General features: G+C 44.1%; 1 protein-coding gene across 17 annotated transcripts in view; it reads right to left on the bottom strand.

Moving 5' to 3' along the window:
- Window positions 1-2,853: 2,853 nt before the first annotated feature.
- The window catches only part of KCNMA1 (potassium calcium-activated channel subfamily M alpha 1), a 711,615-nt gene continuing 689,977 nt past the window's right edge, over window positions 2,854-24,491 (bottom strand). For 5 of the 17 annotated variants that reach the window (XM_031462128.2, XM_064488008.1, XM_064488020.1 and 2 more), the window contains 4 exons: window positions 23,504-23,698; window positions 21,479-21,597; window positions 19,411-19,635; window positions 10,049-10,155 (listed from right to left, as the gene is read on the bottom strand). In XM_031462128.2, the coding sequence (XP_031317988.2) occupies window positions 10,131-10,155; window positions 19,411-19,635; window positions 21,479-21,597; window positions 23,504-23,698 (564 nt within the window). In that variant the 3' untranslated portion in view covers window positions 10,049-10,130. Of the gene's footprint in view, window positions 10,156-16,958; window positions 17,109-19,410; window positions 19,636-21,478; window positions 21,598-23,503; window positions 23,699-24,491 lie in introns of those variants that run through there. The other 12 variants (XM_064488018.1, XM_064488017.1, XM_064488021.1 and 9 more) reach the window with 4 other exon arrangements.

Raw genomic sequence — 24,491 nt, 5'->3', positions numbered from 1 at the left:
TCCAAATTTTAATGAATGTATAAATCCACATAATCAGTCAACAGTAATGGGATCCTACTGTGTGTTACATTTTCACCCTGTGTAATACAGGCCAGGAGTCTGCAAATTTTTTCTATAGAAGGTAAGACAGTAAATACTTTAGACTTGACATGCCAAGTAGTCTGACACAATTACTTATCTTTACAGCAGGAAATCAGCTTAAAGATGATGCATCATGAAAGGGCATAACTATGGTCCAATAAAACTTTATTTACAAACTGGCATCAGGCCACATTTGGCCTATGAGATGTAATTTGCCAACCTCTGATATACATACATCTACTTCATCCTTTGTCTTGAGTGTCTAGTACTCCACTGAATGGATGAATAAATTCATTTCACTCGTCTCTCATTGATCGATACCTACAATTTTCTGTGTTAGCAGCCCTCTTTAACCAAGCACTACTTAACTAGCTGGGTCAGCTGCTGCTCCCTCTCCACCCACTGTGAACATCCCCACTACCGTACATGGTGCAGACATTTTACACCTTGTGGGGTGCTCCTTACTCCACCTGTCTCCTTGTATTTCGCCAGCTGAGCTTACCAGCAGTTCCCAGCTGGCTGAAAACATTTGTTCTTGTAGGATGCCATGCAGTTAAACTGTATGTGAACCAAAGAAATAGATGTCTAAGAGGTTGTTGATTTGACAAAAACAAAGTTGGTTATTTTTAGAAAGATCTAATTAAGGTAAATGGCTTTTTGAAAATCTGTCAAATGAGGTATGAGTGAGACAACTGCAAGAGACTGAAACCCAAGGAACAGGAGGTGGACAATGAGCAAGGAGACCCCCACTTTAGCTCTTTGGAAAGAACAGGCCAGGCCACCAGGTGTGTCTGGGTGCAGGCGCAGTCCTGCTTCCTCCACAATTTTTCTGAGGCTGGACTGGGCAGGGGCACTGCCTTCAGCCTGACGATACCCTACGGCCCCACCTCACCCAGTCATTCCTTCAAGGTCTCAAGGGACCGCTTAACTCCAATTTTTAGCCTACAGTTTCAGACTCTCTGAATGTGAAAGGTTAGTAAGCATGAGATTCCATCTCTCCTCTCAAAGGGCGGGTCAATTAACATTTAAAATAGTCCTGAGCCCATATTTACATTTGGTATCATTCATGCTTTATTTCCTTGGCACACTGTCTATTCTGTTCCCCCCAGTTTTTCTCCCAGGCAGAATCTATCTTATCTGACGTTGCAAAGCAGTTAACATTGATTCTAGTGAATGGTCTGCTTTGATTTTCGCTATGGGGAGATTTTTGCACAAATTCACATATATTGTTTTCCCAACAGAAAAACGTTCCACTTTCATTGTGCTGAGGATGCCAAGCCTGCTATTTTGTAACTCGCTGTCTCATCTCTTTTATTTGCTTTCTCTGTCACTGTCGATCTTTTCCTAATACTTCATCCTTTATGCAGACTCCTTTCTTGGAGCCGAATTTGGCAGTGGAGTTTGCCTAACTAATGGGGACCATATGCTCTGCAATTACATTCCCCAACGACGTTCAGATTTGTTAGCAAATATTGGAGAAGGCAGGGTGAGAAACTGGAGTGCAAAGACTGTCAGGCATTGGCACATTCTGACAGGTGAACCTGCTTTTGCTGACCCGTGGGAATGAGTTCTGGTTTGGCCTGGTAGAGGCTTATGTAGAACAGGAATTTGTTTCTCAAAGTATCAGTCAATGGTAGATTTCTCTTGAAATGACTAAGTGCTTCTCTTATGCCCTCCCTATGGTAGTGTTCACCCTGATAGGTTAATTTTTAATACATGACTATTACCTGTTTATTTGTTGGTTCTATCCCTCCCGAGGTTGGAGACTGGGGTCCTGATGCAACTCACTATTGTAGCCCCAGCTCCCAGTGGAGGAATCTGAACCTCATAGTAAATATGTGGTTGATGAACAATCTCTAGAAGACATTAAATGCCAATCATCATACACAGTACCTACACATACACTGGATGGCTTTTCTCCACTCTCCAGTTCCTTCCCTTCCTCTGGGCTACACCAGCCTTAACTTTGGGAGTCCAGCCTCCCTAAAAGAGTTCAGACTCAGGATTCTGAAGATGATTTAAATCAGGGAGCTGAAACCACAGCACTAATTTTTAAGAGTTTTGTTTGTTTGTTTGTTTGTTTTGTTTTTTTGTTTTTGTTTTTGTTTTGCCTTGAGATGCAGTTTTATCTATTGTTCTGTGGAGGTGAGTGTGGGGCAGGGGGACTCAAGACTTCTGAAGGTTGTCCTGGGTTTCGATAAGCTAAATGCAAGGGAAAAGAACACTGCTTCACCATGTAGAGGTCAGGAAAGGGAAACTAGCTTCAGTGCAGGTGGCTGAGGAGAGAAACAGTCTAGCTTCCCAGGGGCCCACGGAAAGGCTGCCAATTTCTTTAGCCACCTGCCTGCTGGAGGTGTCTGCAGGAACATGTGGGCCCTCCGGCCGGGGTATGACCCCGGAGGGATTCCCGGGCACCACATCTAGTGACAGCGCCTCTTCCTCTCCCCCACTACCCACCGCAGTCTTGGGCTGGCCCCCGCTGACCATCTCCCTGGAGGTGGAAGGCTCTGCACTCAAAGCTGCAAGGGCAATGTAAGGGCACTCCCATGGCTCCCATACGTCCGCAGTTTTGCCATCATCAGAGGGAACCCCAGCAGCCTGACAGGAACCCGGGCACTCCACCACCAACCCCACCCCCCAACCCCCCACGGACACGTGGGTGCTCCAGAGACACAAGGAACACTCGCTGCTTTAGAACACAAATACATAAATTTTTAATCTGCGAAAAATACAAAATGAAACCATGTACAAGTTATGTACAAACCCTTTTTTTTTTTTTAAACAAGAGAGTTATCACTGGTTGATACAGATGACAGAGTTGGGTAGATCATTTCAAAGCACCAGCATTTTAGTCTCTCCTCCAATCCGTTTAGGTCATATAATTAATCATCATCATCCGCAAAATGCCAACAATCAAACATTTGAAAGACAGATGAATAAGCCACGCTCTTTTTCCTTAATGAACACGTGGGCCTGACCTCTGTGTCAGCATCCTTTTTTTTTCCTTTGCCCCCCTGAAGACACGTGGAGTGCAGGTTTTTGTGTTAAGTGGGAGAAGGTTTCTTTTCAGCATCTGGGTGGTGGGACGTGGGCCAGAAATTTTAGGCAGGATGTGACTGTGCCACCTGGGAATGGAACTTTTTAAATTAGGATTTCCAGGCAGATCTTGGTTTATGTTTGAAATGTTGCAGTTCTGGTCAGATGTATCTCTGGCTGTACTCAGAGGAAGGGAGGGGAGCAGGCCACTTTGGGGCTGTGGGGGCTTTGATTTAGTTTGACAGTGGGGCTTCGTCAGCCTTGTTGGCAGGTCTCCCCTTACCTACTGGCTGCCTTCTCACACTGACCCTCAATCCTATGGCGGGGGAACCCTGGTTTGCTCGGGCAGGAGTGCGGCAGTGCCGTGTATACATTTTCATCTAAGATTCCAGAAAGTGGGCCCTGGAATGCTTCCTACGACAGGCACACAGGAGAGTTTTGCTGTCACTTCTGCCCCTGTTCTGCTGAATAGCAAGGTGGAGGAGGAGAAACAGAAGTCCTCAACGGGATAAATGGACCAAAGGAAACCTTTTTACATTTAAAATCGACCTAGAAATGAAGGCTGGTTTTCTTTTCACCAAGCCAAAAACGCTCTCATCCTGCCTGTCCAGAAAAGCCACCAAAGCAAAGAGACTGTCGGGTTTAAGAGCACCCAAACCAAAGCGTGTGTGGGGATAAGGAAGGAGTGACGCGAACGGGGAGGTAAAAGAAAAGGCACACCTCCAGACCCCTCTCTTTTGAGTCCTTCTCCAGGAAGAGTGCCAGCGACCTACCAGAGCTGTTTAACCTCCATTGCTTGCGGCATCCAAAGTAACCCGGAGTCACAAACCCATCACCTACCCAGAGCCAGGCTCTCCGGACAAGCCTTGGGCATGAAGACAAACAAGCCAAGTCTCTTTTACTTCTGAGTCACCAGCTCCAATACCCTTCGTTTCCAACCTCATAGATGCCCCAGCCTCTCTTAAATTAAGGCTCCCTCTCCAGTTTCCCGCGCCCCAGATTCCGAAGGAGCCCACATCTCCTTTCCCAGCAGTGTCGACTTAACGTTGTTCCTTTTAGCCCTTAAAAACATGGCTGCAGCCCTCTAACACTCTTCCACCTTCAAACAATCCTCCACACCTACCTTTCCTCCTCTGGAGAACTCAGCCTCGCTCCCAGCACTGCGCGCACCGATGCGACTCCGGCCTCCACACCCGCGGCGCCCGCCGCTGCCGCCATGGCCGCCATCCCCGCGCGCTCTGCGCAGCCGCACATCCCAGAATCCTCTGCCCGCGGGCTCTGCCCCTGCGGACGACTCTCAGCTGCTTCCACTTTGAATGAATTAGTGCAACAGTTCTCAGCTGCCGCCGCTCCCTGGCAGCTGCCCCCACTCTTCTCTATCCCTCCACGAGCTTCTTCCCTCGGGGTCCAAATTAAGTGCTCTTTACACAGAGAACCTTCTCCAGCCATTGCTCCAACACCCAGCGCACAAACCAGCCCCTACAACTCCGGCTAAGCCTCTGTAACTGTTAGGATCTGCAACCCATGTCTGAGGACGGTATACGTACTCATATGCTGAGTTTTCGACTTGGAGTGGGCACGACTGAGATCTCCGTGCTGCTGAGATGTGCGGCTTTGCATATATTCTCCTGATGACTTCTGAGGAGAACTGGCATCTCAAAACGTTTAACCCAAAAAATGCACAGATACCAGTGTTCATCACTCCTTCTTGAAAACTTTTTGTGGCTGTCCGTGACTTTCTAAATCAAGCCGCAACCTCTTAGCTTGGCTCTTAAGACAACTGACTTTCTAGCCCCTTCTCCGAAGTCTCATCTTTGTTTCCCTCCTCTCCCCTAGACGAACTTGTCACCCTAGACAAAATGGTCTATGTGTTGAAATCGTGTTCCTACCAATGGTCATGGCCCATTAAGCCTCCTCTCCCTGGAAAACCCTCGTATTCCACATTTCTCCATTTATTTCCTATAGAAATACCTCAAAAGCCCACCAAGCATTATATTCCTTTGCATTCCTCTCAATCTAGTATAGTTCAGTGCAGTCCCTTTCTCCTTTCCAACCCAAAGCACCGACCTTCGATATCACATAAATGCCTGGCTGATGGCACCTTAAAATGCTGTTTAATCCAAAAGTTTGTTCTTTCTTCCTTGATATATACCCTGAGTTTGGCCTGTCTTTAGATGTAGAAGTCTCCAGCCCATTTTCATGCTAAAAGAGGAGGGTGGCAAAAAGGAAAGTTTGGTCCAGTTCCTCTAATACAGAATTCCTCCTCAGTCTAACCACGTGGAGCTGTGACAGCGTGGTGTCTTCAGCAGCTGGGAAGTTCCTTGGAAAATAAAATGATGGCTAAAAGTATTCTCTGAATGGTCTTATACTGTGGCAATTTTGAAAATATTAACAACTGGCCTTGCATGGGCAACAACCAATCAGAACAGATTTCACTTAAACAATTAAAAAGGCCACACTAGTACAAACTGGAAATCCTTTCTAATTTCTGCTTTCTCATAAATAAATTCAAAGGGCCACATTATGTCCTCAAAGAATCATGGGATTTAAATCTTAAATCAACTCAACTAGATAGAAAAAAAAATACCCTTGGGGTACATGAGGTGAGTGGAGGAGGGGCAGAAAGGTAATTTTCCAGGTAAGTTGCAAGTGAATTCTCAGTTCCTTCTGCTCTCTACAGAGGACGAGTCAAGCTCTAATTAGTGAAGACCCTTTCAAGGATCACAGCAGTTGGTGATTTTACCACCATTCCACAAGTAGTAAATAGGAATAGACTAGGAATTAGGCTATAGGGTCAGAAGGGAAAGTGGACACATTCTGCCCTGGAACTCCATGTCTAGTCTGAATGGACTTGTTTAATCTCCTGTAAGTAAGGTAACTCATGTCCCAGTCAACTAGTTTGATATTCTTTTTTTTCTGTCTCTCTACCTTTCTTTGTCTTTTTGTCCCTCCCTTCCTTTTTCTTTTCACTGAGATTCTCTTTGAGGGGATAAAAAAATGTTAGATCAAAATTAGACTTACAAATATAAGTACCAAAGAAATAGTTGGTATACCAATGAAGAGAAAAGAAGAATCAAATAAGTAGAGGACAGGAAATGAAGTGATAATTAAGACTGGTAACTTCCTAGAGCCCAGATCCACAGGTGGAAATAAAAATGAGGAAAACTACAGGAATCCAGGAATGTTGTGAGCCTCTAACAACACATTGGAAATTGGAGACATGGGTAGGAGATGAAAGGATTGATGGGGACTGAGCCTTGAACCAATTAAAAAAGTCAGGCAGGGATGAGATTGAGAAGAAACCCTTGGGAACACACAGAAAAAAAACTCAGTGATAAGATTCAGGTGAATTTGATTTTTGAAATTTGCATTTTGAACCTAAGGAGACTCCACAACATAAAGCAGAGGAATGAACCTAACTACTGTATGTCTGGAGCATGAGACATTACCCTCAGGAGTACTGCTTGGTTGACGCAGCAAGAAGCACGTTATTCTGATGCAGGACAAGATTGTCTCCAGGGCTCGGCATGTTCCCAGGCTCCCACTTTTAACTCCGATCACATCCTCTCCCACCTGAAAGGACCTTAGAGTCATCTAGATGAATCATGCTCATTTACAAATGTCACTGAGACTCAGAGAGTTTAAAGAACATTTTCAAAGTGTATAGCTAGTTACTTGCAGGTGTAGCTTGCGAACCCTCATACTAAACCATAAGTAGGAAGGTTGGACTCTTTCCCTCTGTGATGTGACGCTAGCCCCCAATTTTCTTGTGCTTTCTCACTTTCCCCCTTTCCAACCCTAGCCAAACAGTTCTAATCCCCTGTTTATTTAAAGTCCTCCATCAAATTTTGTACAAAGTACATCATAAGATGCCCCAGGCTTTGGAAGGAAAGAGCTTCTGGGTGTTTCCTAACATGCCTGAGTCACAACCACTTTTATTTAAGGTGTTTTATCTTGGTTCAAGGGGATGTTTTAAAATAAAAATTGCTCAGATGAAAGTCAAAGTTTACTTAATGAGAAAGATGGTGATGGAGATGGGGCTTTTACAAGTAGGTGCTTTCTGCTCTTTAAATAGCCTATTGGTGAGTCCGATTCTCAAAGCACCCAAGAGTTACTCATTTGGGAGAATAGCTTTTCTGAAATCCTCAACTGGGATGGGACATCAGAGCCTTATAGCACGGACTGTACCAATGAAGACCATCACTGGTCTGTACTGAATGTAGCCGAAAAGATGGGTCTGTCAGAGTGGGGTTGGTTGAGGACTCTCTCAGGGCCAGAGAACTCAACAAATAGAAACAAATTAGGAAGCTCTGGCATTCCCTTAAGCCCTTCAATGATCTTATAATCTTGCTTCTGTTTTCATTTCCTTTTCAATCTACTGGGTACCAGTTTTTGCCAAAGGAGCCACCAACCAGTCATTTTGCACACTTAAAAAAAAAAAAAAAAAGCCTGATTTTGTTTTCTGGCCCCAAACAATTCATTATTGCAGAGGCAACACAGTATGACCTTGTTCTACCTTAGAGGAAAATGGATTCCTGCCTATTGGTTTTTTGAGGGAAGCCTTTGTTGTAGGAAAGGATCTTAGTCATTGTGGTTTAAAAAAACAAAGGTTAGATTCAAATCTCTAGCTGTGATGGGCATGGAGTTTGTACGCCTGTTTCCAAACTGCCTGAGTAGGGAGAGGTGCCGAAGAGAGCGCAGCAGGCATGGGATACTGTGGCCTAACTTCCTCTGATGGAAGATGGTTTAGGTGGTGGCCACCATTGCCTGCCAGAGGAGACCAAATAGTTATGACAAATTCAAAAATGGTTATCAAGTTATCAACCCCACTAGGGTTCATGAAGGAAAGAAGAGCGTGGACTGAGGTACTAAGAATGTATGAAGATGACCCCAATGCAAAATCATTACGCAGAAGAAGGCCTAACTTTCAGGAAAGTTGTAAAATCTTAGCAAGGGATTCATTCCGCAAACCATTTTACTCCTGTTGTTAACCAAGAAATGTCGATAAGCCTGAATATAGACTGCTGACGTCATTTTAGTCTGCCAAGTAGAGTAGGTTATAAGTAGTTTTTAAACAATCCAATTGGACATACATTATATTCACAATACTTTTATAGAACTAATTCTACAAAATATGACGACAGGATAACCACGGTCTGACAAGTCACTTCAGGACGGCGCCTACAAGGTGGAAACACGACTACATTGGCTCTGCGGGGACTGGACAGAGGTGGAAGCTCATTTTGCCTACGCTGGTCATTGGAGTACTTGGTGGACGTATGTTTTCACGGTGATCTCATTGCTTGGCTCTGATCTGATTTGCACTAGCCTACTAGGTACCACAGGGTCATGGCCCAATGGAATAGATATCATGACACTTGGGGAGAGATTTTGGTTTGTTTGGTTTCTTCAAGTGTCCACAGTTTACATTTTTAAGAAAATGAAAATCATTAACACATCCATGCTTCTCCAGAGACCCTGACGATTCTCTCAGTGATGGGTAATTTTGAAGCTGAAAGTCATTTGGACCAGAACAGTTGCTGGGACGACATTACACTGAGCATGCAAGCAACAGCCGAGCTTGGAGGCATCGGAATTGTGTCTGATGGCTAGAAAAATCTTTCTGACCACAGTTTGAAGTGGTGGATACATTTGATTTCACTGCTGGTAATTTTCAAAGGCCTTTTCTAACAGTCTGTATTAAAAGCATTCATTGCTGTCCTTTGGTGGTTATTATTTTTTTTTGTTGCTGTAACAAGTTGTGTGTTTTGTCCCAGCAACTAAAGGAAAGCCTGCAAAATTAAGATCTGGGCAAAAGTCATCTCCTCGATCAAAGAAAGTTTCTGGCTTTTACACAAAAACTCAGTGAATAGAACGAATGTGTTAGCATATGCTGTCGTTAAGGAAAACTACTCATCGGTGTTTACAAGCTTTCAGGCTAAAAGCCCTGAAATTGGGGAGAGGGAAGAGAGTCCACCAGACCTTTCCAAAGTTGAAATGACTTGTTTTGTTGGTTTGGAGATATGAAATGAGAAGCGTGACAGCATGTAGGAGTCCCCACCATTAGAACAACAAACAGAGAAATGCCTTGTGTGCATCAGGTCCTCAACTTCCACATCCCAGGCACACTCACAACCTTCCTGGTATTGTTATAGCTGGCAGGGTACACCTGATCTGGCAATTGTTGAAAAGCTGCAAGAAGGTCTTCCCTTTAAACATACGAACAAAGGGATAAGAAATACAGGATGAAAACTAAAACTACAAAAATATGACTGTCAACTGTGAAAATAAATAAGTTTCCATTTATTAAGAGCTGGTGTCAATGCAGCCAAAATACACACCCATCCAGGAGATTCACCTGCCCCCCTTTTGTCTTCTTTTTTTGAATTTACTAAAATACATGCTTACATCGTTGGACCATTTTAAAATTGTTGTAATAATCCATTTCCCTTAATTACAGTTAATCGTGGTGGTGACCATCATTCTCCTCAAAGAAAAAACAGAGAAAGAAGAGAAATATGCCTTAAGGAGTCTGGCCACTTGTTCATTTTGATTTTGCATTGTTCGATATAGGGAAGATATCTGACAATGAAAAAAAAAGGAAAAATATATTTTCTTTCTAATAAATAAAAATAATTTAAAATGCTAGAGGCTATACATGACTATTGTATTATGTTCATTTATAAATGAAATCATTCTCTTTTCCAAAATACATGGAAGCAATATTCAAGGCAGACAAAGAGAAAGATCTGTCTATTTTTCTTGCAATTCTTGCTTCTCCTAACATTTCCACCAGTGATTCAGCATGTAAGAGGAAGAAAAGTCACGTCACCATTTATGAAGTTTGTCAGGCTTTAAAAAAATAGTTCTGGTCTCCTGGGAGTCAACATTCATCTTCAACTTCTCTGATTGGTGGAATCAAGCTGCTTGTGGATTTATATTGGTTGATCTGGTTAGCCATGTGGGTACTCATGGGCTTGATTTGAATGTTTCTGGGATAGGCATTATCCGGTTCATCTGTAAACCATTTCTTTTCTGCTAAAGGGCAAAACGGATAGAGAACAAGAAGGAGAAATGAGAAGCTTAATTAGTCCTAGGGTACAGACTTTGGAAAGTTCATTGAAAAATGCAAAAAGGAAACCGAGAGAAGCTGACAGTGAGTAATTGCTAAGAGAGACAGTGCAGGGTAGGGAGAACCCCCGAACCTGAAACATACCTCTGCTGCCTGTAGCAAGTGATGACCCAACGGGCTATTGGGACTTGGAGGCACCAGGGATGGACTTCTGGGAATAAAGAGGGTACGGAAGAGAAACTCTGGCAGTGTTCTCTGGGGTTCCTTTGGTGGCCTGAAAAGCTTTGGAGGCGAGGAGATGATGAATGTGACAACTATTGGGTATGAACATTGCACCTAAAGAAAGATGTGTGCATCCACTGATTTGAGTGGAAGATGAGGAATGTTGTCCCTGTCGCAGGCTGAGTGATCTAGACTCTCACGTGGGACCTCCTTCTCCCAGCCTTGGCTTGGCTTTGCTTGTAACAAGCAAATCTTCTGATTTCTTTGCGGCCAGTTTTGGAGAACTTGAAAAAAGCCCACAGATTTTTGCTGGCCAGTGAGGGTGAAAATTAGAATAGCAGCTAATGTTTAAAGAGGATTTTGAGATGGCTTTTATTTCAAGAACGAAAACTGTCGGTCTAAAGTTAGGAAAAGAATTCCTAGTGGCACTATCTTAACCGACAATAATAACCCAAGCTGTCAACAAGAGGGCTTGGCAAAGTCTGGGCACTTCATCTCCACCCTAAACCCGGAAATGGCTGCAAGAGGCTGCTGAGTCAGGACATTCAGAGGCCGGGGCGAGGACGAAAGTGGCCTAGCGCCGTCTTAGCAGTTTAGCGCTATTTCACAAGACTCAGCCCTCATCCCCGCCTCTTTCTAGGATTGAAATTTTCTGGGAAATCAGCCATGTGGGTAGATAAGAAGGGACGGGGGCAAAGAGCGCATTCTAACTTGGGAATCATATGTCTGATTTTCGTGGCTTCGGAAAAGTCAAGAACAAGGGAAAAGCCTTTCAAGCACACCCACTGCTAGAGAGACAATGGCCTCTCTGGCCTCCTTTTCTGCCTACCAGGACAAGTCCTAACTGCTTGGTCCGTGGACCTGGACTGGTATGTTGGCAGAAATTGCTCCCCTGGCTTGATCTCAATTTTGTGTGCGTGTGCGTGTGTGCTTGTTTGGCTAATGATTTATTGACGTGACCTCTATGATCGGCTCATGATCACTCTGCTTGTTTCTCCTTGATCCATAGTTTCTCTTACTGGTGTCCAGTGCCCTGAGCCCCCAGTACAGACACTGAGCTGGAGCTGGGATGAGCCTGGGTGAAAGCTCACTCACTCCCCTTTGTTCAGCAGCTCAGTTTACCCCCTGAGGAAACTTCCTGCCTCTTGGATCAGTCTCCATCCCCCGCTCTCCTGCACTGGCTCTCTCACCTATTATAATTAAGTTCACTTTGATTTGAACAGATTGGACGATAGGAATTCATAATGCTACATCCTCACAGTGAAGCTAACTGATTAAGTGCTTTAAATTATTCCCCCTGACAGAATGATAAAGTTACAATCTGTTCTGAGATGATCTACAGCTTGCCAGACTCCTACAGCTTCTTTCTACATTCATTTATCTTTTTGTCAAGCAGAGTTTTTTTTTTTTCTCTTAAGCTTCAATTCCATAGATCTTTTAAAGTCATCAGCACATCTGAATTATTAATGAGGCTTTAGAGGCAAGATTCCTGATGGGCTGGTTAAAAAAGGTTGTATAGAAATCTGGGACTGTGTACACATCAAAATAATTTCAGCTCCATTTAAAAAACCATTTAGTTCAAGTATGACATAGATGAACCATTATGCATTTGTGGAAACCAATTTTTTTTTGTGATCTACGATTAAGCTAACCTTTCAGAGAGAAGTAAAGTGTGATGGTTATCATGTTTAAAAGCAATGCCAGGCCGCCGAAACAATTTCAAACTATGACTTTTCCCAATGGTTTATGTGTAAAGATGATTTTCAGAAGGGCTGAGCCCAGTGTCTGTGCTGTTTGCCTGAGCTGCCCTTGGTTTTGGCCATGCCGTTTGGTGGACAGATTTTGCAAAGGGATTTAGTGCCAGGCTGGACACACCAGGTTGGAAGGGAGAGTAAACTCTGCTGATGGCAACGAGGAGGTCTTTTGGGTGAAAGACCTAAGACAGCTGCAATTTGCTGAAATTTTTACAACTGCTGCGGAGAATAATTGTTCAGAATTTAGTCTTTACAGTTCAATTCAAAGTTGGCATTTTGACCTTTCACAGCAGAGAGAATATCAATTTCCTTCTGCTGTCTGTAAGAAAGAGAGCATTATTTCCCCATTTAAGCTTCTTTCTCTAAGCAGAGTCGTCCCTGTGTTTGGCTGTTCAGCTTCAACACAAGAAGGAGCTGTATTAACACGTAGCCTGCTGATGACTTGAAGTTTTCATTATGTCCAAGAAACAGGCTTTTTAATTCAGGTGCCTGGCAAGATATACATCTACGTGTTGTTGGAGATTTGGTTACACAGGCTATTGAAGAAATGGAAATACATGCATGCTCTGAGCATTTTACTAAACTGGGGGCAAAGGTATTTTATGAAGAGCTTCTCCCGAAGAGCTTCAAAGGAACCACACTTTAATGAGTGCCAGTCATTCTGCGCCAATGGAGAGAGCTTTGCTATGATAGTGACACTTTGGTTTATCAAATCTTGCCTTCCAAAGAAGGAATTGCCCTACTGGGTACCTACAAAATTGGCCATAAGGAAGAATACTCAAGGAAAGAAGTCACGTGAGTGCTGAAGTGGCCCAGGGTAGAGCCAAATCCCTAAGTTGATCTCTGCTCCCTGCCTCATCCCATGAGCCAGAAAGATTTCTGGGGGCTTTGTTTTCATCCCTAAGATGAGAAGGGCAATAGATCCAGCTTTGAAAGCATCCTCACTGCCAAAGAAAAATAAATCCACTTGTTAATAAGCTTCTTGAAGATGTGATGCATGATGTCATCACCATGAGTAGAATGTGTGACCTGCCTGAGGTTAAGGGAGGAGTGGCATTTCACAGGCTGTGGCAGGTGGGCTGGTAGAACAAGATAAAACCCAGGAAATAACTGTGGGGAGATGCTGGCAAAAGAAGGGACACTGCCACTGGGAGATGTCACCTACCAAGACCAGCCCTGCCATGAACTATCCACTGCGATCAGGGAGATGGCATGGGGTGGTGGGTTAAGGGCCAACGAATCTGGCTCTCTCACATACTGGCTGCATGGCTCTAAGCAGGTTGTTGCATAATTTATCTTAGCTTCAGTTTCTCTTCTGTAAAATAGGGCAAATGACAGGACCTTCCTAATGTTGTCTGAATGAAAGGGGCTGGTGCCCATGAAGCACTCACTCACATACATGGGGAGTCAATGTGAGCTGTTAAGATTATCAGTATTATTAGTAATTTTAGGGGGCATTATGGCATAGTGGCAAAGTGCTTCGACTTTAGTTTTAAATTCCACTCTGTCACTTCCTGGCTGGGTGACTTTGAACAAATCTGTCCTTTGGATTCTGCATCTTTCAAATGGAAAATGCTAACAGCATCTACATCTGAGGTTATGCTGAAACTTGAATGAGTTAATATATGTAAAGTACTCAGAAGAGTGTCTGGCCCAGGGCAAGCACTGGGTGTTTGTTATCTTTTAGTATAAGGTTAGCATTAACGTGAGTTCTCTCTGTACTAAAGGATAACCTAAGGGTAGGTGACAACTTTTGGTGTGATTGCAAATGAACTGGGTGTGGAGAACTGAATTGTGTAACTAGGGTGCTGGCCGGAAGAGCAGGGACTGTGGCAGCACAGATGGCAGAGAAGGGTTTGGTTGGGTAGCCTTCCTTAGGGAGGTGAAGCGAGGAAGGAGTGACACCCTTCAATGGGACTTCTTTCTTTAAAATAGTGGCTTTCAATTTGACAGGTGCCCTACTCCACCTGCAGGCCATCTGCACTGTCCATGGCTACTTTCATCACTGAAATTAAAGGGGCTAGAATGAGGGTCAGGACTTCCTCCAGGCTCAGAGGGCCTGAGGACCCAGAAGCACAGCAGCAGGCTGGGCTGGGAAAATGGAGTCTCTGCTGGCTCTGTGGGCTGTCAGTGCCGTGGGATTTAGCCTCCTCACTTAACTGCTCCCCAAGGAAGAAAGCATGCAAGGGGAGACCTGCACCACAAGCTGAGGTTTAGAGAGAGAGGGCTTGGAGGGAAAAGATTCCGTCTGGATAGAGATAACAGTTGAGAACAGGAGGAGCTAACCAGGAGCCCAAGCCTTCAAAGCTAACACTGCTACCTCTCACATCTCACACTTCTGAGAGCTGGTCTGGACTTCGCCCTCTGCCCAGCAGACTCCAAGGCCCCAGTGGACCCTCCCCCTCCCCACACACTGCCTCCTTCCCTCTCCATGGCTATGTCATAGAAATGAAAATTGCACCAGAACCATTATAAAAACTGTCTTGCTTCTTTACAATAGTCTAATACAACTCCATTTGCCCCTTTTTAACTGTAAGTCTGATGCTACCATTCTCCTGGCAAAGCACCTGCCCCCTGCCTGCCCTCTTCTGTGGCCCTCAATCCAGTTGGTACCCCGAGGGCAGACTTTTCACTCCTCCCTTTCAGATGGCAGGGGATAACCGCTCTCACCTCCCTCTGCGATGAATGTACACCTTCCCGCTGGGAGAGCGTCTCCCAGGTTAGTGACAGCTATCTCTTCATCACATTATGACAAAGCAGGGATGGGCTGAAAGAAGCTGATTGAGACACTGATTTGTTTTTTACCCTGTCTTGACTTCCGTGGGCCCTGAAGTTTCTGCACTCTCCTTTTTCTCCTTCAGGAGCTTGTTGTTATAGGAACCTGGTAGGTTGATTTAATTGTCTCTGTTGGGACAGACACCTTTCGGCTTTTCCCATGCTGAAGAAGAAGAGTCAGTCAAAAGGTTTTTCTGGTCATCTGGGATGTTGACGATGCTGGCAGGAGGCACAATCTCTCCACTCACTGAATGAACAGGGCTGTTTTCCTTTCTCAGAAGCTGTGTACTCAGCTCGACAAAGTGCCAACAGCATGACAGCATCGTCAAGCACCTACAGGGCATTCCTTGAATTTTTAAAGATAAGTCAAGGAGGGGAAGATAATTTATCACATGATTAAAGATATATAACAATGTTTAAAGTCAATTGATTTCAAAAATATTATTGAGCACCTAGTGCAAATAAGATTCTGGGTCATAACATAATAAATTCTATTAACGCACAAATAAAATTTGAAACCTCTCCTAATAGTGGTAGATATCTAAATACAAGGGTGCAACTTTTTCTTTATCCCTTTGGACTGACTTCCAGAAGGACCCTGGATAGCAGTTATTAGGGATGCTGATTTCATGATTGTCTGAGTGTTGAGGCTGAGGGTTTCACTGGGCCTCCTGGTCTACTCACTTACTTAAGTTTCACCCCTTTCAAAGCCTAAAACAAACTGAATTGAATGGCTTACAAATCGCTTCTCTGTGAGAATGGTGCCGATAATTGAGTTTCTAGCTGTTGTTCTTTTTAAGTGCACATACTTTCTCATCAAATAACTCTTTCACTTTCCACCCTGACCTACTCAGGCTTTTGTTTTTGTTCTTGTTTTTCTTCAGGTGGGGAGAGGGGAGAGGAGAGACATAATTTGAAACCTTGCATACCTCCTTCCTAAGAGAACCTGAAAGAGGAATGAGAAGTTTGGGGTCACAAGGAAAACAGTGGAAGAGATTATTCATTCACATGAGGAAAGTGTAATACAGGAGTTTGTGATCACACAAAAAAAATCGAAGTAATAATGACACCTTTTCCATCATTGACTATGTCATTAACCAATCAACTCTCAATTGCGTGCCTGAAGTCCAGGGAACATCCCCAAATTTCATCTCAAGTCACAGTCTGTTCCCACTCCATTCCCATCACAAGATCATCTCATCAGAGCTGCTAACAGATTGTATATAGAACGCATTTGGGATCAACTTATCTCTATCTGCCCAATCTCTGGTTGGGATTTCAGAAATGTCTGAAAAGGCAGGCGGCAGAAGAGACCTGGGTAAGAAAAAGACTGAATCATCAGTACCCCCACCCCCGATAACTGAGGGTGGGCTATTGAGTTGACACATACAGCTGAACTGTTTTAATTTGGGGGGGGGGGTTAGTCCTGATTAAACATAAAGGTGACTAGTGTTTTTTGTGATTAATAACCTTCCTGGCTTAAATCGAAAGGAAGATCAGCTATTAACCAGGAAGTGGGTTTGCCGAATGGAATAGCTACAAATGTTTTCCAGAAAAGTTTATCACCTGGCATCATCACTTGATTTAGTAGGTCTTGCCAAGATAAACCCAGAGATGTGGACAGACTGATGGGGGACTGGGTTGGGGTGGTGGTAACGGGGAGGTGGGGGGGGGAGTGGAGGAAAGCTGGGTTTCTTGATGGGAAAATGCTTGTGGACTTGGAGCAAGGTACCAAGGTGGGCAGGGAGGCCACGTGCAGATTGAAAGGCAAGCCAGATGGAGAGAAGTTCCCCCCAAATCACCCAACCCCAAACCCAAGAACACCAAAACAAACTCTAAGTTGTCTAGCGGCAGCAGCAGTTACAGCCTCATGGCGCTGAGCAATTTAGAAAGTGGAGGAAGGAGAAGGAAGGGAAGAGAAGGGGAGATGGGGAGGAGGGGGAGAAAAAAAGCAAAACAAAAATAAATAAAACCACAAACAGAACAATATAAATCAAAATAAACAAACCAATAACAGAATAAAATTTGTAACTCCTTTTTTTTTTTTTTTTTAATTTCACAAAAGTTTTCACAAGGACAACGTTAGAGAAGAAAACCGCCAGCAGTGGCTAGGTCATGCAGAACCGTTAATTGTCATACCTTGGCCCATTCTATTCATCCTTGTTGCACTTTAGAGAGAGAAGTAAGCTATGTGAGTTTTACAATGCTTTTCAACTGTCATTATTTCCTGTCGAGCACTTTAACTGGCACATTCTTATAGTTATAAATTTTCTGAGGGCCTCACTTGATAACCTCCTTTGCAAAGAATGCATGAAGGGCTCTTCATGATCAAAACTAGGGGACATGTGTGTGTGCATATATATATATACATATATAGGTATATATGTGTATATATAGTTATATATAAAAAGGTAGTTATACGGAATATATAAATCAATATATATAGGGACAAAAAATAATTTTGAAAAGAATCTTCCATTCCTAGGGCTTTTTCATAGACATGTATACAATTATGCCCCCCCCATACTGATTTGAACACTGTACTGCTCTGTCTTTGGTGTGGGGATGGAGGTTCTAACTGAGCCTCACCATTTTGTCAGTAAAAGTGCTTGTCAATTCACACAGCAAGCAAATCTCCAAAACTATCATGCTTGGGGGAGGTGGGGGACGGGGATCCAAAATCTAAACCCAAAACATTCACCATAAAAACACCTTTTTAGAGATGGTACAGCTGTGACATCTGTCTCCTCCCCTCCACCCCCTATTCTCTTCAATGGAATTTTGTCTTCAAGGAAACATCTCACATACATAGCTAGCAGCCCCGGGGCTAGTCCATCCATACAGGAATTTGGTTATGGTGGAGTTGGCTGATTTTGAGGAACTACTGCACTGCCTAAAGCATGATTTATTTGCATGCGTAAAACATCTGACAACTGTATATTGAAAAAAAGGGTATTCTACCTTTCCGCTCATGCTTACTAACTTAAAAAAAAAGGAAGAAAGAAAGAAAACAAAAGAAAAAAATAATTATACCAAAATGTGTTTGGCTCACTGTCGCACTCTTTTCCTTCCCTCCCACCTCATGACAAGGGGTCATTCTCTATGACTGTCATTCACCTGCCTAAGTGAATTGGCTACGGCTCGGAAATTGACGATGAGTTTTCCCCACCAGCTTTCTGCTTTGGGACCGCCAGCCTCCCGCAGCTGTGCCGACAGTTGAAGGCGGTAGCTGGCTTTTGTCTTTGTTGAGTCACCTGTGGCTTGATCCTCCTACATCCTGATTTATTCAGCAGGTTGGCTCCTGGAAAAGCATGATCTGCCACTGGGTGATCTTCCTCTCTCTCTACCACGGCCCCAGCCCTCGTTCCTCCCTGGCATCGGGGCCCTAGCTAATCAAACAAAGGGGAGTAGAAAAGTCCCCTGAGAATGCATGGAAAAATACTTGCTCTTTTCTGAGCATTATTTATTCTGTACATAAGGTAAGTAATTCACCTTTTAAAAGATGTAAAAGTCCCAGGAAGGCAGTTTTTAATGACTTACATCTGATATTTATGATACATATGGCTTTTCATCCCAAATGTCAAAAGTGAGAAAAAAAAAATAGTTATTCACATGGCAGCATAAGGAGACAGAATAACAATTTAATATGCAATCAAAGCTCTTTTCCCTTTACTTAAATGACTTAGAATTAGCTACATCCACAAACGGAATACTATTCTTTCCTCCACAGTAAGGACAGAAGTGTTCATAGGAACTCCTGGAGGAAGCAAGCTCTGGGACAAAACGCCTTGGAAAGTAACTAAAAAAATCTCTGATGTTCTCTTATAACAAGCAAGTGCTTAGTCTTCATCTACACAAATGGCAAAAGCCTTTCAAATGCTTCACAATAGATATTCGGCCAGAGAGTGGAAACAACCAATACGTTTTCGTTGCTTTTGGGTAGCTCGTTTCAAATAAACGTGTGTCTATATTACTGCGTGTGTATTAAAAACAAACAAACAAAAGGAAGAAAGAAAGGAAAACAACAACAAAATCAAAACCCAAAGCACCCTGATGATCCTGATAAATCAGAATAGACTTTTCCTCTACATTAACTAAACTAGCTTTGCATAACCGACGTGGATCACAAGCGCTTCCTTCTAATCTGTGAACTCGTTCCTGCAGTGAGCTATTTATGTCTGGAGCATGCCTTTGGGTTATTTTTCCCCTAGAATCATAAATAACTTTTGGTCCGTCTGCTTATTTGCTGTTGTGCTCAAGGGTTTTATGGTGGTGAAATAAAAATGACAACCACATGCACACTATCATACATATGCAAATATGTGAAAAAAAAAAAAGGCAGGGGGGAGACTACAGGGGAAAACGGGAAAGTTACTGTTGGAAACACCCACTGGGGAAATGAGTGGCAGATACAGTTTCACACACGGAGGCAGTGGATACACATATCAGAGCCGCTCTTCCTGCACGTACTTCTGTTTGTCTCGGGACTCCCGGGACTTGGGCCGGTTCTGCCGGTTTGCAGTGGATGGGATGGAGTGAACGGAGGAGCTCTTCTTGCTGGAGGACTGGGACGAGTGGGAGGAATGGGAGAGGCTGGCCCGGGACTGGCCGGCGTTGTGGTCAAACTGCATTAAGCAGAAGATCAGGTCCGTCGGCACGAGCTCAAACTCATACGGGGGGTTGGTGATGACATACCTGGATGGGGAGAGCAAAGAGGTCACAGGATGAGGAGAACTCGGCGAAGATTTCACCTCTCTGAAGCAAACCAGGTGTACCAGAGGATCTGGAAGATGGACTTCCAGCTGGTCCAAGGCCTTAAACATCATCTTCCAAGTGGAACCAGATCTTCCTTTATTTAGCTGGACAGAGGAAGCCAGCCATGAACCCTGGCAGAGACGCTGAATTAGTGCCAGTCACGGGAGAACCAAATGGTACTTCCTATGGTCTATGCACCCCTTCAATACGGTGTCAAGTTCACTTCTGAACCTGAGTAGCCTGAGGGCACACAGCTTTCACGGACTGCACTGCGCCTCTCATTGCAGTATGTTCCCACAATCCCAGACACCCATCACGTGATCTTCGTTAACCACTATCTAGCAAAATCAGAGTCCTTCCTCTCTTCTTACCTTTGGTGGAGGTTTTCACTAAATGGAAGAATATAAAACACCTTCCTGCCTGTGTGTCCCTCAGGCTTTAGCTATTCTCCCTAATTTGATCAGGTTTCCTTTGGTTAACACCAGATGTAACTAAAAATCACTTTGTTTCATTTATTGTTGTGGATTTCAAAAGTGTGGTCTTCAGGCAGGGTGTATCAGCATCATCTGGGAACATTTAAAAATGCAGATCCTTAAGCAACACCCGTCCCCCCCTGCCCCAGACCTACTGAGTCAGACACTCTGGGCGTGGGATCCAGAAATGTGTGTTTTAACCAGTTTTGCAGAAGATTCTTATGTTCACCTACCTTTGAGAAGCCACGATCTACAGCAATTACACTCAACTCTGGCTCCAAACTGTAATCTCTGGGCATTAAAACCACATATCTTTATCCCATATCGTTTAAGTCAAACTAATCAGAGTACTTCTAAAAAGCAGCCCTGGTAACACTAATATGCAAGCAGGTCTGAGAAACACTCATCTCTATGGCATTGTTTCCTGTGGTGTATCATGGAAACACACCGATTTTTGCAATTCTAGGATGTACGTTTAATTTTAGGCTGCGATAAATTTACTCGAATGCATATTAGAAAAATATAGCTAGCACACATGAACCATTATTTTTTTCTGCTCAAGGTAATAACATACAGTTTTCTTTAAAATAAATAGATGAAAGTAAAAGAAGTGAGTCAATTGAAAAATATATTAAGTAAAAATATAGGTGTCTAAAATACCGTATGATATCACTTATATGTGGAATCTAAAAAATACAACAAACTAGTGAATATAACAGAAAAGCAGCAGACTCACAGGTACAGAGAACAAACTAGTGGTTACAGCCGGGGAGGGGGCAATTTAAGGGTGGAGGAGGGAGGGACAAACCACTGGATTGCAAGATAGGTTTCAAGGATGTATTGTACAACACAGGGAATACAGCCAATATATTGTAATAACTATAAATGGAAAGTAACCTTTAAAATTGTATAAAATAATAATAATTTAAAAATAAAAATGGAGAAAAATACACAGCTGTCTAAGACACAGCAAAGGAACCATTTATCTTAAACACTAAGAATATGAAATATTTACATATTAGGTACCAAGAGAATTATCCCAGTAGTAGGAGTTTGGAGGACAGATGTAACTAGGTGATGGAACTATCCTATAAAACTTGAATTTCTTCCCATGATGTCTTTACATCTGCTATTAGTAATTAAAGAAAATAGCCTCCCGTAACCACCAAACTCCGTGTTGGATTTAATATGGGCAGGATAGTTTGCATCCTGAGAGCAGGTATGTAGACCTTTGCCCTTATTGTGGGGGACGGGAGAGGGCATGTATGCCTCCGCCCTGGGGATGGGGGGCCGAGTGGAAACACACTCACCTCTTCGTGCACTGGCTGGGGGTGCTGAGGTGAGCATCTCTCAGACGGTAAATTCCAAAACAAAGCATATTATACGTTTTCAGAGCTTTGCAGAACAGATCACCATAACAACCACCATCCTGGGAGACAACAAAAGAACACAGAGAAAAATCATTTTTATTTGCCTGAAAGTTGAATTCCCGGGGTGGGGAAAGGGCCTTTTCATGAAAGCTCATTTTGGCATCTCTTGGGTTGGAGGGTCTGTGCCGAGGGGCTGTGGCTGAAGAAGTGAGTGGAGTTTACTGACTACACCCCAATACTGGTGATTTTGGGGGATCAAGTAATGATGCGCTTTCCTCTGGTTCTCTCTAGTTTTCCATCTGCAGCAATGAGAGATCTAAGGAGACGGTGCCGCTCCCTCACTTTAAGTGATGGCATAAGCTTGAAGGTCTCAGATGTCTGTTCAGCTGAGGAGAAGAAACTGGCTCTGCAAAATGGTGATTCTGTTCAGCCCCAGCTCAGCTGTAATCACTGCGATCTGACCGTGTTGTCAAAACTGCTCGAGTGATAATTAAAATCACCGCCAGGAGAAAAGACCCCATCAGGTGCTATGGTGACAGACTCTTTCAGGTATGGGCTGTGTGAAAAGCACAATTTACAGACCTCAGAGATGGCAAGGGTGGACGAGTATGTGTTTCCCTGGGAGCTGGAGGTCTCCAGGCTGAATAACTGGCATTCACAGTTCTAAATCAGTTCACAATCGCCTTCCAAGGGTCTGGGGCCTGAGGCGGAATGTGAAAGCAAACTCATGCACTTGGAAGCGCCGGCTTCCTGCAGCCAGGAGGCTTCAGGCAGGCATTATTACAGGAAGATCCCTGAAGGCTGCCTTCACTGGGAATAAAGTGACTGCATCTGTCCTTCCTGTTCCTGAAATTTCCATGTGGGCATCACATTAGAGAACAAAAACGGAGACAAGTCTCACCATTGTTTACAGTCTTTATCCTTTTAAAATGTATCAGTAAGTAAATGATAGATAAAAAGAACGACTAGCTACAGAGATAGACTTCTAAAAAAGCCCAGTTTACAAGGATCCATGCCCACAACCAAACTAAAAAAGAGTGCAAGTTGGCATCAGGGTTTCAGAAGAAATGGAGAAAATGACCCTTCCCTTGGCTCCTTTTCCACTACTGGGACTTTCTGGGTGGCACTGTTGTTTGTACAATGGATTTATTGGTTCCCAAGACTGGTGGCTCTACCCCTTGAATGCATCTGTGGAGCTGGGCTGGGAATAAGTGTCAAAACCAAATACTTCTGCCAGAGTGCCTGAACCAGGCTGGTGCGCGGAACCTAAAGGGAGGCACGGGTCGCTTCTGCAGCAGGGAGAGCATAGGGGAGAGTCATGGGTCCAGCCTCAGAATCAGCAGCCCTGGAGGAGCATTTAAAAACCACCAGTGGCCATGGGCAGCCCCCAAGATTCTGGGCATGACCCTGGCTGGCATCAGTGGTTCTCAACACACCACAGCTCATTATGCACCTCTAGAAACAAATAGTATCTCATGTGGATCCTTTAATGTCTCTAATTCCAGACCCAGGTCTCCTAATTCTTCTGCTGGTCTCAGTCACTCTCCCTCTGCTAAGACCTGTAGAAAGGGTTCCCGGCCCTAGCTGCATTTGGAATCATCCACTGCCTCCCATCTTGTGGCAGAAGGTATGTCAGGCAGGTGAGTAAACCCACAGGCTCTGAAGCCAGGACCCCCAGTGCAAATTCCTGATAGGGCCAGTTCTCAGTCTCTGAGCCCTAGTTTCCTTAAAGTATCTAACAATAGAACCTACATCAAAGGGTTGTCAACGAGGATTAAAATGAATGAATACAGGTAAAGCACAGTGCCAGATACAAGCAAAGCATAAATGTCACGTCTTCCAGCCGTTTTCCTGCAGAAAGCAGCAAAGGCAGAGGCCTAGCTTGTCACTGCCTGACACCCAGTTCCTCCGGATCCGGCTATTCCCAGACAGCGGGCTCAGGCGGGCGCTGCCCCGCGAACTCACCCCCAGGTCCGCAAACGGCCCGTCCAGCAGCGCTAACTGTGCCACGCGGCAGCGGTCCCTGTTGGCCAGCGTCTGGGGGGTGCTGTACCCCCCGCGCAGAGCATTCTCCTCGGCAATCAGAGCCTCCAGCTCCGGGGTGGCTCCTCCGGTCACCAGGGTCCGTATCAGGGTAAGGATGTTGTCATTGAAGTATGTCTGGGAAGAGAAAGGAGGGGAAAATCCTTTAAGCAAACACCCGAAAGTCATGAAAACCGACATTCAAATTGGAACTTTTCTTGCTCTCTCCTGTTTGAAGTTCTGACCTGTCTCTTCAAATAGTTTCATGTGGGAAGTGAAAAGACAGCAGCCTCCAATTATTCCATTCTTTTCTCTCCTACCTGGTTCTGCCATGAGAGCCTGACTTTAAAAAACCATTTCAGGGGATTTTTATTAAAGGGCTGACGTCGACATGGTTGGCGTTTACCATAATCGGTGTGAGTAGGGATGGAACTATGGCTCCCTCTCCTGCTTGCAAAGTGGCTTTGGGGGTTGTGTAATAAAGGGCAGGACTGCCTCCGGGCTTCTGTAACCCACGTGCCAGGAAGCTGCCTCCCCCAACGATGGCAGAGCTTCTTTGTTGGAATGAGATGCCAAGAGCATCATTAAGGCCACACATTCAACACTTCATCACATGCTTTGATAACAGGCTAAACCAGAAGTCTCAATCAATTAAGTATACCAGATATATTTATGACGAGGTGCATACCCTGGTGTTTTCTGTTTTTTTTTTTTTTTTTAAATAACCTCAGCAGAGTGAGGCAAATATGGCTCATTAAAGAAGTTTTCCTCTATGTGTACATTTGTCTCACATCTGAAACATTACAGGTCTGTCAGGAACAAAACAATGGGAGCTTTAAAAGATTAACAGGATGTCAAATAACAGAGCTCAAAAAAACTTTTGTCATGCAGCCTAATTCGAAAAAAATCTCAGTGAAAGGTCTGCTTTCCT

This window comes from Camelus dromedarius, chromosome 8 (assembly GCF_036321535.1).
Source record: "Camelus dromedarius isolate mCamDro1 chromosome 8, mCamDro1.pat, whole genome shotgun sequence".
Lineage (NCBI taxonomy): Eukaryota > Metazoa > Chordata > Mammalia > Artiodactyla > Camelidae > Camelus > Camelus dromedarius.
Note: the sequence above shows the minus strand (reverse complement) of the source record. Positions and strands in the feature narration are given on the sequence as shown.